The 17,996-nt window shown below is 40.4% G+C and overlaps 2 protein-coding genes across 2 annotated transcripts; one reads left to right on the plus strand and one right to left on the minus strand.

Moving 5' to 3' along the window:
- Positions 1-1,644: 1,644 nt before the first annotated feature.
- On the plus strand, positions 1,645-9,830 carry hnrnpub (heterogeneous nuclear ribonucleoprotein Ub). Its single transcript, XM_087805121.1, has 14 exons — positions 1,645-2,191; positions 3,296-3,410; positions 4,919-4,998; positions 5,112-5,251; positions 5,332-5,431; positions 5,655-5,767; positions 5,845-6,108; positions 6,188-6,307; positions 6,734-6,862; positions 6,933-7,101; positions 7,238-7,534; positions 7,614-7,900; positions 8,149-8,280; positions 8,379-9,830. Exons 1-14 carry the CDS (start codon positions 1,762-1,764, stop codon positions 8,427-8,429), a joined length of 2,427 nt encoding a protein of 808 aa, XP_087661247.1. The 5' UTR covers positions 1,645-1,761; the 3' UTR covers positions 8,430-9,830.
- Positions 9,831-11,780: 1,950 nt separating this feature from the next.
- lft1 (lefty1) lies at positions 11,781-13,843 on the minus strand. The gene is made up of 4 exons (XM_087805792.1): positions 13,576-13,843; positions 13,240-13,489; positions 12,657-12,896; positions 11,781-12,268 (listed from the first exon to the last, which is right to left on the minus strand). Exons 1-4 carry the CDS (start codon positions 13,841-13,843, stop codon positions 11,944-11,946), a joined length of 1,083 nt encoding a protein of 360 aa, XP_087661918.1. The 3' UTR covers positions 11,781-11,943.
- Positions 13,844-17,996: the final 4,153 nt, after the last annotated feature.

The following is a 17,996-nucleotide window of genomic DNA, read 5'->3' on the forward strand; positions in this document are numbered from 1 at the left end:
AATCCGTGTGTTATCTCAGGTCAAGGTGACCTAGAAAACAAACGTGATGTCTGGGGACAATGTCCTTTTGTAATTTGTCCTTTTTTAAAAAGCATAATGATGTTAATAAGGGCAACTATAAGGTCAAAACCAAAAAACTTTCCTGACTTACTGTATGTTTCAAATATTGAAGTCTTCCTTTCCAAAATTCAGTCCCTCATTGTGACAATGTTTTAAGTTATTACTTTATAAAGTCCCCCCCCCTCCTGAAATCTCGGGGAACAAGAATTCTATGTTGTTTTTAAAACACTTTTCTGATTTAGATTTAAATGTAGTGACTGTAGATTATCTTCAGAATAATCTGTTCCTTTTAAGAGTTATAGGCAAAAGTCCATTTTAATGTAGTGACTGGAGCTCAGGTGTTGTTGTCGTCATCTTCGTCCAACATGAAACACAACATCCAAATACCTCTGTGGTGCTCCATCTTGTATTGAAGCCCCGACATGAGGAATTGTTCCGGAAAAACTTCAATAAGTCTGACAATGTACGTATGTTTAGGGGAAGTTATCAGTCTCTCGGCTCCAGTCTCAGTTTCAGTGCGCATGCCCAAGGTATAAGGTGGCGGCCTAGCAGTGTCTGCTAAAATCAAGCTAAAAGTTTTTTCGAGAGTCACAGACGAGCACTACAAAGGTATTTGGATGTTTTTAAGTGTTTTTTTGGGCGAAGATGACGAAACCTGAGCTTCAGTCACTACATTAAAATGAACTTGTGTTTTTGCCTATAACTCTTAAAAGGAACAGATTACTCTGAAAATAATCCCAACCTTTAGTCGACAAAAACCTCCCACAGTCCAAAAACATACAGAGGTTGATTGAGAACTTTGGGAAATTGTCCATAGGTATGAGAACGTGGGAATGGTTGTCTGTCTTTGTGTGCCCTGCGACAGACTGGCATCCTGTCCAGGGTTTCCCCTGCCTCTCGCCCTATGATACTGGGACAGTCTCCCCCGCGACCCCGACTGATAAAGTGGTATAATCAGTTTTATCTTGGCCTTTAAAGTATATACTTTATTGAATATTGTTTTGATTGTTTAAGCGCTTTGTGACCCTGGTCTGGAAAAGCGCTATACAAAGAAAAATGACTTACTTACTTATTTACAATAAATGAATGAATGAATAACCCTTTAAGTTTAGAACTTTTTAAACATTGTGGTAAAGCAGTATGGCGAACATTAAAATCGTTTTTTTTATTTGATGTTTAAAACTATGTATGTGATAATAATCATTCAAAAATGTTATTTCAAAACCTCTCGTTCGCCGAGAGTTCAGACGGGGGAGAACTTTAATTAACATCATTATGCTTTTAAGAAAAGGAAAAAGTACAAAAGTACATTTTTTATCTATAATTCGATAAAGTAAGAAACCGTGAACCATTTTTAGTACCAGAACGTATTGAATTTCCCTGAATGGATGTCAAGAATCCGAGATCTGTTCATTATTATATTTTATTTCCCTTTTTTTTATTACGAAAAGGAGCGTAAAGATTAAAGCAGATGGTATTTGGCGCGACAATAGGAAATAAATTGCGCTCTCTTCAGTATAATTACGGTAGCTCGCTAGCTCCTCCCCTACGTAACTAACGCTGCGCAGCTCTCTGGCCGGCGAGCATCGACCGAAGGCGGCGTCAACAAGCGCAGGAACCTCGCAGCCGAGAAACAAAGGCCGTCCGGTTATTTATCAAAAAATCTTTATTCGTCTAAAAAAAACAACAACCATCACCACGATGAGTTCCATCAACGTCAAGAAGCTGAAGGTGAACGAACTCAAGGACGAGCTGAAGAAGCGAGATCTCTCCGACAAGGGGCTGAAGGCCGACCTGATGGACCGCCTGCAGGCGGCCCTGGACGAGGAGGCCCTCGCCGGAGACGCCGTGCTCGACCAGGACGAAACCGAGCCGTTGGACCAGGAGGGGATGGGCGAGGAAGAAGAAGGCCCGGCGGAGGAAAGCATGGAGGCCAACAACGACGACGACGAGGAGGAGGAGGACGAGCCGGAGAACGGCGGGGGCGACGGTAATGGCGTGGACGAGGAGATGGCGGAGGGCGAAGAAGAAGAAGAAGAAGCCACTGAATATGAGGTTGACGGAGTAGTAAAGGAGGAAGAGGCCGAAGCAGAGGCGGAGGACGGTGAGCCCGAAGACGACGCGGCCGAGGGTGAGTTTTCTTTGGTGCTGAGAAACCGTCAGTGACAGACTGGGGTGTTGGTTTTATTTTGGATGCTAACCCCGGGAGGACGGCTAGGTTTGAATGAAGCGTCCATGTTGTAGCCAGATGGCGTGACCTCACAAAGCGTTAGCCTCTCCTCGACGTTACCCTAGACTTTCATCTCACTTGTAAAGCTTAACTCGTTTAGCGTTTTTTTCGCGCATATTTTACACCAAACGTGCTCGATTTATTTTATTTTTTAAATTTGCGTTTTTGTCAACTTAGCTAGCTAGCTAGCATGCTAACGAGCGTCGTTTCCTTTGTCTTGACGCGGCGCCACAAAAGCCGTTCGATGGGGTTGTTTAGCTCGACGGTTCCCATCGAGTTGCAACGTGTTCCGTCGCTTAAACGTGAAATTGGTGCGTTTGAGGTTAAAAATCTAGCGACTCGCGTCTGACCCAATTGGAAGCCATTTTGCTTCACCGCCCCCCACTCGGGGCACCAATGAGACAAAATGAACGACTGAGTCCAGGTGTACACAGTCGAACGATTTGCGAGGGAACGTGTTATAACATGGGAACTTTTGGAGCTCGCAACCCTCTATTTTTTTTGCTTAAAACATGTAGTGGCGTGTAACGATTAGTTTTCTACTCCGGTATGAAGTCGAGGTTTTATATTCTATAAATGCTTTCGTCATTCAATCTTGAAGTCAGTTGAGCGCCTTAGAAAATTCCTTTGCATGTCTTAAGTTGTTGTAAACAATGCTGAACTTTTGTCAATAAAGAATAAATGTACACAGTTTTAATATTTTCATATTAAGGGTTAAATCACATTATTTTTTTATTTTACTCCCTAGTAAATATTGCTTTTAATGTTAATTGGGACCAAGCTTGCTTCATAAATAGTATCTGGCCATTAAAGTTGTAACTGGATATTACTGTATTATTGTACATTTGTAACTATGAGGTGTTACCTCCGACACACATCATTGATCATCATGGTCGACTTGTAACTAATGAACGGGCTTCGTGGGCCAGAACCCCACTGCCAGTCCGACCTCTTTCTCGCAGCTAAAGGAGCACCTCATTCAATATCTTTGTTCTATTTTCAAAGGGGATGCGGACAAAGACACGAATGCTGATCAGAAGAATAAGAAGGGTGTTAAGAGACGCCGAGAGGAACATGGAAGGGGCTACTTTGAGTTTATTGAAGAGAACAAATACAGCTGGTAAGGATGGGACAGAGCAAAAGTGGCCTTCGGCAACCCTGAAGCGCCATGTATAGCTTTGTTGAACTGTATTGGCTTTAAGGGCCAATGCACACATACAATTTCTAATTAAAGAAAAACCCTCTTTTGCAATAATATCATGTATTAACCTAAGTCTTCACATAATTTGAGGGTCATTCCCAACACCTTAAACAACCTTACCATTTACCCTTTGCAGTGTAACATTGTTTGAAATTGACTTGCATTCTGTAGCAGAAGTGCATCTATCCAAGTCTCCTATTGCTCTTTTCAAATGTTCCCTATGACATTGTTTTTAAAAGACCAGTGAAGTGAAGCTGAATCAAGGATGCTCAGAAAATCCCCAGGAACATAGCAGATGATGTGCCAAGATTGAATGCCTCCAAAATAGTGTGGGTGGGGTGGTCCACTGCTGAAGGGTAGCACACCAGGTTTCGCTAACGTCCACTGAGGAAGTCGCTTCTGACCGCCCAACGCTTTACCTCGCTTATGGTTTATTTTCTAAATATTGTTTTTTATTTAATCACCGGTTGTAAGACATCAGAATTCTACCTCTGTCCTGTATATCATGTCCTGTGTGCGAGCGATCGTGGTGAGAGTGTGATGAGTATTTGACATGTTCTGTAGATGTGCAGTCATGCATGGTTCTGAGTGGAAGTGCATACATGTTTTAACCTGGTCAGTGTTTTTGTTTATTTTTGCGCTGTAAAGACCGGATTGTAGTCAATAGTTTTTTGTTTTGTTTTTTAAACGATGTTCAATTGCTGTTAAAATGACCTCATTCTCACGGGATAACTTTATTTTAGTTAATCTTCTTTTTCAGAGCAGAGTTGCCCCTAATGTATGCAGCAGAACTATAGTGGCTAAAATGTTGGCAAATCTGATCATAATATTTGTTTTTAGGATGTCTTTGTGTACTTGCCCACTTACAGAGGTATTCAATGTTAATACTGGTTAGTTGCCCATTGGATTTTGATACCATATCTTTAAATGTACAAATATTTTCAATTTTAGTGCAACTTTTATATCAAAAAAGAGTCATCTTGTTTATCATGGCCATTCAATGGTGTATGAACTTAATTTAACTTACAAATGATGCTACAGAGCTTTAGCTCAAGCTATGACCCGAGGACAACATGATGTTCTGTTAAACGACTGGGAATATTTTCCAAAGCATCTTTTTTTGCATAAGATTTGAAAGTCTGTTTGAAACGACAATGTAATCATTTTCAAGGACTGAGTATTTTTTTTTTTTACCAACATTGTCTGTGTTGCTGACCAATTAGTGCAAGTTGTCATTAGAAGGTGAGTCCTGCTGTTTTTTTGTCTTAAATCTAGGATGTGAAGAATCTCCAAAGGTAAGTCCTGACAGGTCCAAAATAATAAAATGGAAATAGTTTAATGGAAGTTTACCTCACACAAGCCTGTTCTACCTTCTTCCTATAAATCAAACTTAATCATCAAATTGACTGACTGTGGTCTTTTCTCAGGGCTTCTTTTAAGTCCCCTGCTCCTCCTCTGGAAGAAGAAGATGAAGAGTTTGATGACACTAAAGTCTGTCTTGACACATGTAAGTAGTGACAACAGACTGTTCTCTCCCGGTGTATTCTCTGGACACACCTTCAGCAAAAGATTGTTGATTTGTAAATAATCCAACAAACCTAACGTTGTCTTTCACTTTAGACAACTGCGACCTCAACTTTAAGGTGTCTCGTGACCGCTACAGTGCCTGTTCTCTCACAATGGAGAGCTTTGCTTACCTGTGGGCTGGCGGTAAGGCCACTTATGGTGTGAACGGAGGCAAAGCCTGCTACGAGATGAAGGTACAGAACAAGTCTAATGGGCATAATGTAGCATATTTAAGCTCCTGTCATAATATTTTTTCTCTTCTGTTTTTCTACAGGTCACAGAGAAGATTCCTGTGAAACATGTTTCTTCCAAGAGCATGGATATTCACGATGTGCAAGTTGGCTGGTCTCTGTCCACTGGCACGCTGCTGCTCGGTCAGTGCTTTTGCCACTTTCATACTTTTTACACCTGTAATATTCGATCAGGACATGAAATATACCAACGTTTTGCAAACCACATCACAGTAGCTGAATGATTGATTAGAGTTTTTATAGATCTTAATAAGTCTTGCATGTTAGACGCAGTATTTTTTAGTGATTTATTGCAAACTGTATCGTGGGATACTAAAACTAATTACATTTTTCATTTCCACTGCAGGTGAAGTTGAACATTCTTATGCCTACTCCGGCAAAGCAAAGAAGACGACCAACTGTGTGACTGAGGATTTTGGAGAAACCTTCGAAGAGAACGATGTCATCTGCTGCCTCATTGTAAGTCATATTTAACAAGTGGCTCACTGGTTGTGAAGATGTTGTGACTAATGAGATGTGATTTCTATGTCATCCAGGACTTCACAGGCGACGATGTGGTCATGTCCTTTTCCAAAAATGGTGGTGAGCCAACTGTCGGATTCACCTTCAACAAGGAATCCCTGAATGGGCAGGCTCTTTTCCCCCATGTCCTTTGCCACAACTGCGCTGTGGAGTTCAACTTTGGCCAGTTGGAGACGCCCCTCTTCCCCCAGGTTGAAGGCTACACCTTCATGGAACAGATTCCTCTGGACGAGCGTGTACGAGGACTCAAGGGGCCACAGGTCAAAGCCGATTGTGAGGTAGATGCACCGACGATTTAATAATGCAACCCTTTATAAGTATAAACTATCGCCAACACTTTGTTTTGTTTCCCCACAGATCATTGTTATGGTTGGCCTGCCTGGCGCTGGAAAGACTACATGGGTGACTAACCACGCTGAGGAGAACCCTGGCAAGTACTACATCCTGGGCAGCGACAGCATTGTGGAGAAGATGATGGTAAGTTCAGTTTAGGCTCAACTACATACTAGTTTTTATTAGGGGTTCACAGATCATCCTTTTTGTGGCCCATACCAATTGTTGCCAAAAGAATTCCCTATCAACTTGAACGCACAGTCGGTTTTTTTTATTGACACCAGAAAACCATAAAAAAAACACAGTTTACTGTATATAACAGCAACCTTTAAATTGAAAGATATGAAAAAACATTACTTATTTATTTGAATCATCCATCATTGCGTATTACTTGAAATATCCAGGGGAAAAAAACATTTGTTATTCAATGTTGAGGATGAAGTCAAAAAGGAGTTTAAAAGGCACAAATAAATTGGCCGGCCAATCAATAAGTTCAGCCTTTAGTTTTTATGGTTGTGAGGATATTTCTTCAGCCTGAAACCTGTTAACGTTACATTATGTTTTTGGCAGATTAACAGCCTAAAGCGTCAGTCGAAGGACATTTCCAAACTGAGTACGATTTCCCAGCGTGCTCCGCTGTTCCTTGGCAAGTTCATTGAGATTGCTGCTCGCAAGAAGAGAAACTACATCCTGGATCATGTAAGTTGGCTCTACCACTAATGGAAAACTGCTGTGAGCCTCATTTAAATGCCCTTTCTCCCCTGTCCAGACCAACTTGTCTGCACCGGGCCAGAAGAGGAAGATGTGTCTGTTTGCCGGCTACCAGCGCAAAGCTGTCGTGGTGATCCCCACTGATGACGACTACAAAGAGCGGGTCCAGAAGAAAGTGGAAAGTGATGGCAAGGAAGTGCCAGAGCATGCTGTTCTTAAAATGAAAGGTATTTTTACCGTCGCACAATCTTTATATAAATACTTGTTTTCTATTGTAGCTTGATGTGCTGTATTACAGTCAGAGACTCTGCATGCTTTTCGATTGTCGAATAGTTCGTATTTCATGTGTTCACTCTCCTGTAGGCTTCTATGCCCTGCCAGAAGAGGGCGAGAGCTTCAATGAGGTGGTTTTTACCGAACAAACAAAGGAAGAAGCTGCCAAACTGCTTGAGCAGTACAAAGAGGAAAGCAAAACTGCTCTCCCCGCTGAGAAAAAGCCCAACCAGGGCAGCATCACACCCAAGCGGGGAGGCATCCAGCGTGGAGGTCTGCAGCGAGGAGGTCCCCGTGGAGGAAAGAATTTCTTTAACCGCTGTGGTTTGATGGGGCCGAGGGGCGGAAATCGTGGAGGCTTCCCCAACAGAGGCAACTTCAGAGGAGGTATGATCTTCAATCCCACAACTGTACATTTTTAGAAACGTTTTAAACCATTTTGATGACAACCTGGGTTTGCCTGCAGGTCCCTCCCCTCGTGGTGGATTCAACCGTCCCCCTCGTGGCTTCATGCCTCCTCCGGCATTCAGAGGTGGATTTTCAAACCGCGGGGGTTTCGGGCGCGGAGGTCCCCTACCCAGTCTGGCAGGCTCCCCCAGGGGTGCACCGATGAGAGGCGGCATGATGCCCAGAGGTGGCCACATGAATCGCGGCGCTCCAATGAGCAGGGGGGGCAACATGGGCCGTGGAATGAACAGAGGCAGTCCAATCAACATGAGTCGGGGCGGCAACAGAGGAGGTCATCCAGGACAGGTGGGTCATGTAAACAATATCGAAGTCCAAGTCATGCTTGTAGGTAGCTTCAGTCTACACAGAAGAGAGAGCTCAGATGATTACAAGCAAGTTGTCTGCAGACATTTAGCTTCCATAGCAATGCATGTTTCTGCTGTTAACCAATGAGCTCTTTTTTAAATGTGTTCTATTTAAGTATAATAAACTAACACGTAAAGAATATTTTGATGTCAATTCGAATGGCTTAAGTGACACTTTTCCTTCTCCAGTTCCAGCAGAGAGGTGCCAACCGTGGCAACTTTGCAAACAAAAATGCCAACTTTGGCAACAGGAACAGTGGCAACTTCAACAGGAACGGCATGGACAAAGCTCAGGCCTTCAACCAGAGCTGGCAACAAGGGGTCAGTACTTGAGTTTATAATCTTTTTATAAGCGCGTGCGTGTGACTATTTCTGGACGTAAACGATTCTAACGAACATCTTTGCTCATGTGTCTGCAGTTCTGGAACCAGAAACCATGGAGTCAGCAGTATCAGCCTGGATATTACTAAGACTGCTTCTCATGGACTGGTGATCTTTTTTCAGGAGCACCAACGGCCACGGAACAGTTTTTGTTTTTATGATGCCAGTTTTTAAGAAATTCTAAAAAAAAAAATCACACCATCTGACAAAGACTTACGGAGTTCCAACATTCCACATACAAGAGCAGAGGGTGACCAGAGCGCCACCTGTATTTTATATCTACACTTCCATAATGTGGCGCATCCGTTTTTTTTCTTTTCCCGTTTTAAATGCTTTTAAAACAAACCTTTGGTAGGAAACAACATTTTCATCTCCTGGATTATTTTTAAGTGTATTTTCTTGCCTATTATAAATTGTAAATATTATTTCCTGCGTAGTTTGTTTAACCTTTTTATGACATGTTTCCACTTGCACTAACCCTCGGCTACTGGGCTAGAAGTGTGGTGGCTGTTATCTGTTTAGAGTCGGAGTCGCAGAAAATCTGTTTCTTTTATCTGTAAACTATAGACTTACAATAAACAACTCTGGCTTTTTTTTTTACATCCCATCCTGCCTTATGACTTTTGATTCACTTCAAAGGTGTGTAAAAGACCTTTGAACGGGCGCTTCACTTGGAACATCATTACTTAAGTACCCAATTGTCTCGTCTTTGATATGTGCTTTTATCGTCCACCTTTTATTGTTGTGTAAAGGGACATTTAAAGGATCCAAGTAAGCCATTTACCATACTTGTATTTAAATAATAGCTCAACTGGGGGCGTCATAGATCTTTTAACTGTATTCATGATCCGAGTTTACCACAATTTATTTCTGAAAGAAGCTGACGGTTATTAAAGGTTGCGCTCATTTTTATTGTAGCATCAAATGCCACATCAGACGTTGCTTGTTAAAGCACAAAAGCAGTCGACGACACGGGTCATTATCACCAGCTTTACAAAAAGGGCTTCGGTGTTGCATCACACTTAGGATTGTATATGGTTAAAACAGGAAGTTGAAGTGGGCCCGACAACAGAGGCGGCTCCTTCTGCTCATGTGGGACTCTGTTGATGTTTCAATCGGCTGATGAACCAGTTCATCTAGTTACAACCATGTCCATCAAACAAATGTATACGAGTGAAGTCGCGTCATGCACGAATGTCCTGAACAGATATATCCTGTGTTGTGATTGAGAATGTGTTAGTTTGCCCAAGTACTGCTTTGAAGCTCTGATATTCAAATGTTTTTTTTTTTTTGAAAGCTTTTACTTAACAGAAGAACCTGTACAAATGACACAAGCCCTATTTTTTATGTTGCAGGTTGTACTTCAGGTCTTTAATAATTTAATCATGCAAAAGAATGCTTTTGGGTTTTTTCTATTTGATAATCTTTGATATTTGAACTGTATCTTATTTTGTCTTGGTTGATGATTAAAGTTAAGATGATTAAAGATAGTCTATGGCCTTTTGTGCTTGAGAATCCTGGGCGTTAACATGAGGAACATTTACAATACATCAACAAACGGGTTTGAATGAAATTTCACTGGTGGGGGATTTTCAGTAAGGGAAGTGAAGAAGCCTTTAAAGTGGATCTTTGTTTCTCAAGCATTCCTGGAGACTTCTTCAATATGAGTCTGTTCTCGCTTGTTAACGAGGGTTCATTATACCATATCTATCCACAACATTACCACCTCCTAAATATGTCTTTTAAATTCAAACTCCAATTATTATAAAAATGTTATTAGTTTAAAGAATTGTAAATCTAACTCTTAAATGTATATGTACATTTTTTTTTAGACTCTTATGTAATAATATAAATAAAAATTTGTGAAATGTAATTGCCAAATGTGTATATATAATTGATGGATATCTGAGATATAACTTGTTAGGATAATTTTAATAATTATGGGACATTGAAATGGAAAATCTGTACAAATAATTTCCTTGTCTTGTTTGGGAAATGATAGCATTAAAGTGAAAATATCAAAATGTGGTGTTTTAAAAAATGTATCTTAACATACCATTTATTTGTTAACTTGTTGGTGAGTTTTGGAATTATGTTAAATTATTTTCATTGCATTTTTTAAATATATTTAAAGATGCATTCATCTTGTGTGGGTAAAAATAATTAAATCTACTGATGATTTAAATGGTATTTGGGCCCTAAATTAAACATCTAAAGACACTTTTATTCGTGCAGGCTTTGCCTTGATTCTCTGAGACTCCTGTGTTGGTCTCGGTGGTGTCTTGACCTTTTAAGCATATATTTTATTGGGTATTGTTTTAATTGTTTAAGTGCTTTGTGACCCTGGTCTAGAAAAGCACTCTATAAATATTACTTACTAAATCAATTTTAGAAATCATGATATAATCTCCCTTACCTTAAGTAGGCCTTTTTCCACGTACTATTTAGTCTTTAAGTCAATTGAGATGGTTTGATCTACTGTCAGTTCAGATACTTCAAATGGATCACTACACATAGAAGTAAATTAAACATTTTAATTGTTATCTCTAATGACTTGTATTTGCTTCTGGACTAAAAACCTTGGGTACGTGTCAGAGTAAGAATGACTGTTGGTCGAACACATTTTGAAAATACATGAATCACTTTAACATCATCAGTAGGAAGCTCGTTTGGGAGAGTATTAGTCACCATTATTAATGTGCAGAAGATAGTAACCTGACTCCACCTTGAACAAATCATGACCTCGAGAAATTAATTTTCACCGCATGAGTCGTTGATAAGATTTAGACCCGAATGCCTTTTGTGGAATTGAATGTCGAGTTTAAGTCGCATGTTTGACCAATCAGCCGAGCCTTTGTTGACAAACAATGCGACACCACCTGCGAGTGTGTGTGTGCGTGTGTGTGTCTGCTGTTGGGCCTCCTGATGTGAATCCACTTTCAGTCCAGACAGACAGCTGCTGGTCTTGTGTGTTTACCTCCATCACTGGCACATTAGTGAATGACAAGACCCCCTACTTGGAACCGCAAACAACATTATCCACATGGTTCCCTGATTACCAACGTCGGGCCGGGTCTGAGATGGGTAATGTGAATTGACCTCGGCTTTCTGTGTGTTTGGCGTCAATAAAGCATTACGAGGAAGTTCGACCGTCATTGTCGATGACAGCAGGCCCACGGCGTAGCAAGTGTTATCAGTCATTAGGCCACTTATTTGCTCTGCTACAATTTCCTCGCAGGACAAACAGAGGCCGACAGCTGCATGCGACTGCGATCATGAATTTGAATGAGGGTCTGGAGGGTGTGGCGACGCCTGCAGACGAAGAGCACGCAAACCCAGGGAGTGAAAGAAAAAATTATTTTATTTTGCAAACATAAATCTCATATTATGTACAGCTCGGAAGATATTACACACCAGACAGATGCGTAATGATTAAAACATTTAGAGTAAAAAAGAATATCAAAATATATATTCAAAAGTGCTCATGAGTGGAGACAAGCAGCAGCGCTGACCCTGGTATTGTCCATTTTAAATAGGAAGTACTAAAAGCTCACAACTATTATATATGCTTTGTTACAAAGAACCATTGTAGCAGCTTTTCATTTATACTATGGATACATTGTCCATGGTGCAGGAACACCTTTCCACGATCATGTTGGGAAACTCGGCCACTTCGATCTCCGTGTAGTCCCCCTTCTTCACCAGGTACATGATGGGGAGCGGGGCGCTCTCCGACACCGAGCACCTCCTCTCGCCGTAGCCGTAGTTGCGTTTGGGCTGCTTGCATCCTCCGGTGCACCTGAAGGCCTGGTACCCCGCGGGCTCGATGATCCAGTACTGGGTCCACGTCAGGGCACGGAAGTTCACAAAGTACTGTTCCCTGCAGCAGGTATCTTTGTTTTTGTTGAGATCGCAGTCCCCACGAGATCTGAAGAAGAAAAGGGGAAGGGTTAGATGACGTGATTCAGATACAAATAATAATCCAAATTAAGATTTTTTTTATAATGGTGTTGGAATGACGCGACCCCCATAAACGCATCACCCTCATAGCGAGACTACAGAACGACATATGTAGGATTTAATTGATCAAATTGAAACATTTCATTTGTTCGTCAAGAAATGGAAGTTACATGTGAGTTAACACTTTGCTCTACAGCACACGCTGCCTTCACTGTAGACACTATAAAGGTGAAAAAGTAAACTCGCGTCCTGGTGCCGTCCCGCCAAAAGTTAAATGCAAATGGCCGCCAGGTAGAAAACAAGCTAATTGTCACGTCGATACAAGATCCTGTCTATCAAAAAGATGGCACCCTTACCCGTATTCTTCGAGGTTGAGTGTGTAGAGAATGAGCTCCGGCTTCCCCAAGGTGTTGTCCGTCTGCTCCTGGGTGGTAAAGCGGACACTCCTGGCCATCTCTGCCGCGTAGCTGCCGGGTCTCTCGCCCTCGATCCACACCTCCAGGTGCATAGGTGTCTTCTGCGGGCTCTTGGACCAATAGTGCACGGCCTGGGTCACATCAAAGCTCTTCCAGCCGGTCTCGTGAATTGGGATCAACCTGTGAACACGATAAGAAATGCTTAATTAACTAACTATGACTAGATGGGTTAGACGAGTTAACTTTAACTCGATTGTCGCTTTTTTCTGCTGTCATTGTTTACTACTGTTTAGCAGTATAACGCGGAAGTGATACACCTTTCTGATTGGCTAATTGGGTCACTGTAAAAAACTTCTGATTGGTCATAACCAAGTCATGTGACCCGCAGCGGAAGCGTAAATAATTAATCATTTTAACTGCGAAATTATTATTTAAATAATAAATTTAAAATTTAAAATAAATAATAATAAAAGAAACATATTTTTGACTTAAAAATAAATCCATAATAAAAAATCACACCAACCGTGAATCGACGAGCGATGTTCGGTTGGATCCGTTGGGCAGCTCCTCCACCCAGTAGATGCTGACCCGGGCGTTGTTGGCCGGCCGGTGATGGTGCTTCCTCTCCAGGGTGTAGCGCTTGTGGAAGGATGCCAGCTGGTAGAGCTTCAGCTCGGCCATGGTCACCTCGCTGTTGTCCGGGATCCTCGCCTCCATGTCGAACACCATCCGGTGCCGAGTGGTGTCAGAGTACACGTACTCCCCAGAGATGTCTAAAAAAAATTTAAAAAAAGTTAGTTTGAATCCAAAAGTGGCTTTATGACAAGAATATATATTCAAATAATAATAATAATCTTACCAGCATTTCCCGGGATGCCCCTGAGAATCCCCGCCAGACTGGGCAGCGACCTGCGCCTCCTGCTGTGGTGCATCTTCAGCATCGACAAGTATTTATTCCTGATGTGAGCCGGAACCACCAGGTTTTCCAAATCCCGTTTATGAATGTTCGGAATCTCGTCCAAGCCTAGTTTGTGCAGAAGCGCGTCCTTCATATCCTGGTGCGTGAACGCGCTGGAGAGGCAAAGAGAAAAGGCGCTCAGGAGAAAAACTCTGAGGAAATCCATCATGTGTTGCAGGAGCAGCTCAGAGACGTGCAGTGTCCCCTGTGACACTCTGAGGGCCTCTTATATCGTCGCGTCCCCTCCCAGTCGTTCGCACTTAGTTGATGGGGGGCAGGGGCCCCCCTTTATCGCGACAAAGGTGCGACAATACTGCCATGTCCTAAACAGGATATCTAAGTGGCCATACTTCAAACAGAAACAATTAGACTCAAGTGCTATACTCTATTGTGTGGCTGTAATTTCACTGCAGTTTCAGCTTGATCTTGCATTTGATGTCAGGTCCCCAAAAGCCTTTATAGTCTGGATACATATAATTCACCCCCTTTTTTATTAGATATTTAAACATCTAGATAATCAAAACTATTTTTTAGTTCCCCCACATTTTATTGTGTTTATTATCATTTCTAGAAGTTAATTACTTTATTTAGTCATTATTTTCTCTGGACTCCTGCCACAGATGTGGCCCCAGACAGCCATCTCTTGACCCTTTGAACCTGCAGCGCTCCCACTCCTCACTAGCACCCTTGTCTACACACCCCACGCTTTGCCATGTACATTCCACTGGACAATGTCAGTCTGGCAACAGTCTGTCACAAAGTGGACTTAGTCCTGTCTGGGAAGAAATGATGGACTCCAGGATCAGAAGGGAGACTGACTTACAAAAAAACACCATTAGTCTCTCCATTTTTGGTTCAGGCGGGTTTCACCACGGGGGTATTGGAGGAAATGTAGTGAACCGAAGGGAGGGGATGAACAGAGGATTAGATGTTTATTCCGGGGGCCCCTGTCACCCATTCTTTGCCCTCTCCAGCAGATTAAAATTATTAGCCAAACAGACAGTTAATCCAGGGGCCGGGGGGCCGGCGTGGATGTGGATTGGGGCAGGCTCTTCACAAGTTGGTGATTATCTGATTCCATTGCGAGGATTTGCCTTGCCTTTTTTGTCACACAAACATTACAGGAGCAGAGCTCTCACTGGCTGCCCACAGGCCTGTGATTGTGTATTGGGCCGTGTTTGCTCAGAGATGTCAGACAGACTGAAGGAGCTCACAGGAAGAGCACATGACAGATGACTGCCAGACCTGCTCACTGTTGCTCGGCCAACAGAAGAATATATTGATCAGAATATCCATGCTGAAAACTAGATAATAAACATAAACAAAATTCTTGTAATTACATTAGGGTTTTTTTTGTGTCTCTTTATTTGTGGTTGTAAACCTTATACCAGCAGCAAATGTAATAATGGTGCAGTTGTTATTTTGTGTAAATTGTAATCTTATATAATGTACAATATGTTTTATATTAAATATATACATTTCACATAGTTTTCATGTTTGTATTATTCATGTTGTTTGTGCTGCCACTGCTTAAAATGTATTTACAATGTAAATTGATTTCAATTAAATTTTTATGATATTGAAATATATACATAAAAAATACACACGACCCAATATACTTGTTTGGTCTCTCAGGTAAACTCCTGAAAGGCACTTTACTACATAAAGAATTGAGAAGAATTGAATCAAGAATTTGAATATGTTAATTTTCTCTGTAGACTGAAAATAAATTTAGTGTGATTATTAAAAAGTCAAATTTAGTAGCTATTAGCTTTTATTCAAATTAAATGGTTTGAAATCAAATACAGATCAAAGACAACTTGATATAGATATCCAATGTGTTAAAGTAAATAGACTAATATTAATAAAGACATTAAATATTCTAATATAGAGAAAGGAATACTGTAGTAAAACATGTTTTTTAATGATCCATGTATTCTTATCGTATTTCTCAAGGAAAGCGTTAAATATTTAAAAAACATATTTCTTTCTGTCTGGGGTATTTAAGATTTTGAATTTAGAAATGAAAATCTACTATTTTTGTACGTTTTTTAAAATACTTTTATTTTGCACACATATATTGATATTTATTATATATAATCTTAGCTAATGTTCACTGTTCTATTGACTTAGTGCACATTCTTGGAATTACATTGTTCACTTAAACTGAAATCTTATAAAAACATTTGCACATTGACAGCAAAATTAAATTACTCTTAATTAAGAGAGGCATTTTATCAATTATATTTAATTAAATAGATTATAAACCCATTTTGCTTTCGATTCATTTTAAATCATGTAACGAGAAATTCATATTTTTTGTACAAATTTAAATCTGCAAAAGATTTTTTTATGTAAAATATATTATTTGCTACCAATTTGCACAGAAATGTGTTCTTTTCAAACATTGACAACAAAGACAAATCTCTAGCACAGACTGATCTAAGAAAGTCCTCAAGATTGTCTGGAATCATCAGAGCAGACATGTAGATTCACAGCATCTATTGTCCGGTCCAGTCAAAGGCCCATCCTACTGAAAGTATGTTCTCTTCGGCCCAGAATACATGAGTGCCCTCTTTCTACAAACATTACAACCCCTAATTCGGGAAATTAAGATGTCCTTTGTGTGATATTTCTCAGTCTTGCTTCCTTCCCATGTGAGCAGCCTCCTAGTTCAAAGCCACATCTGATGCCAGGAGGTGCCATTTCTTTTCAATCAAAGGCCAACAAGCGATCTCAATCAACATGTAAGGTGTTAATTAACATCCAAACATTTGCATTCAAAAGACGTCCAATTTATGGGCCATTGGCCTCCATTTGCCAAAACAGCAACTCCTCACTGGTGGCTGTTGAAGTTCCAGTGTTGCAATATCTCAGGGGGTTTCTTTGCCTATAAAGTTCCAGCATTTAACTCCCCCTCCCTTCTAGGAAGAGTCAATATTGAACTAATGTTGGTGGTCGGTCCTCGTCATTCACATGGATGTACCGATGGCATTACAAACCTCCTGACCCAACATTTGCTGCTTTATCTCAACATCAAATATTTGGAGAAATGGACCACACTAGTTTGCACATAAATGACCACGACTGGTTTCTTTTTGGAGTCTGCAGACGACCATGAGGGATCAATGCGTTTTTCAACAATCATCAACGATGTCTGACAAAGTGCCAGACCTGTGCAGGATCGACGCCATTGTTGCTCAATGGCACACAGTCCAGCAGTCTAATTGCATTTCACAGAGCCCATTAATGAGGCAGCAGCGGAGACAAATCGGATCAGACATGATTAAATACGTCTAACAATTAATATTTTCATTACGTAATCAACAATAGAGAAAGTCTCATTATTTGGAATTACACAGTTAAAACCCTAATCCTTTCCTTTGGGCCACATTTGATACTGTGGTGGTTCTGGCGGCACGTCTGGCCAAAATAAATATGGAATAAGGTAAAATGGCATGAATATACCATCTAAAATTAAACATAATAAATTAATAAATGAAATTCAGTCATCAACTATGCAATGAAATAATAAAACGTATAGTAAACTCTCATTTTGCTGTACATTATTTTGCTTTATATTGATATATATTTTTAAATGTTATGTTAAATCTAAATTCTATCTTTCTTATCATCAGACAGTGTCAGGTCTAAGGACTTCCGTGTTTGGAAGTTTTGACATTTTTCTTTTTTTATTGATTACATTAAAATAGATAATGCATACACATAAATCATTTTAGTACATAGCAAAAACTTGTTTTTAACCATTTTTATTGACTTTATTTTATTGTTTTACCACACCATGTTGCTCGTTGTCGGAGTTGTTTTATTTATTTTTAAACGTCCCTCCATGGCAGAACCAGAAAGTTTGTCTTGTGCTATTGTTGTAGGTAAACAGGATGTGTTTAGGTCAGAGCCATCTATTTTACAATAATAGAGTTAGTAACATTTGTATCCATATTTGTGTACAGTAATGCACTGGTGACTTTTCCAGAATATTCCCTGGTGATGCGTCATAACAAATTCAATCAATTGATCTTGAAAAATTAACTTAACCGGCATACTTTTATTTTGGAAGTTTGGAAACGTTACCATCTGACTTACTTTACAGATGTTTGCTAAAGGACTCAGACGGTAAAATATTGTTCTGACACTAGAGGGCGCAATTGTTGTATAAACGAACCAGGAAGTAACTCACCTTAGACGACGTTTATGAATGAATCGGTTTATTTATTTATATAAATATACCTGCACATTAATGTATCATTTTTAACACGCGGAAATTGTCATTAAAGTGATTATTATATTATAAACATAAATAT

The sequence above is a fragment of the Callionymus lyra genome, chromosome 13, assembly GCF_982586985.1.
Source record: "Callionymus lyra chromosome 13, fCalLyr1.hap1.1, whole genome shotgun sequence".
NCBI lineage: Eukaryota > Metazoa > Chordata > Actinopteri > Syngnathiformes > Callionymidae > Callionymus > Callionymus lyra.

Excerpts from the sequence above, each read along its gene's own strand:
- hnrnpub (XM_087805121.1), top strand. The coding sequence starts at position 1,762 with ATGAGTTCCATCAACGTCAAGAAGCTGAAGGTGAACGAACTCAAGGAC. Across the intron at positions 5,252-5,331 it reads AAGCCTGCTACGAGATGAAG|GTCACAGAGAAGATTCCTGT; the intron begins GTACAGAACAAG and ends GTTTTTCTACAG. Across the intron at positions 6,308-6,733 it reads GCATTGTGGAGAAGATGATG|ATTAACAGCCTAAAGCGTCA; the intron begins GTAAGTTCAGTT and ends TGTTTTTGGCAG.
- lft1 (XM_087805792.1), bottom strand. The coding sequence starts at position 13,843 with ATGATGGATTTCCTCAGAGTTTTTCTCCTGAGCGCCTTTTCTCTTTGC. Across the intron at positions 13,490-13,575 it reads GGGCATCCCGGGAAATGCTG|ACATCTCTGGGGAGTACGTG; the intron begins GTAAGATTATTA and ends AATTTTTTTTAG. Across the intron at positions 12,269-12,656 it reads CTCAACCTCGAAGAATACGG|ATCTCGTGGGGACTGCGATC; the intron begins GTAAGGGTGCCA and ends TTTCTTCTTCAG.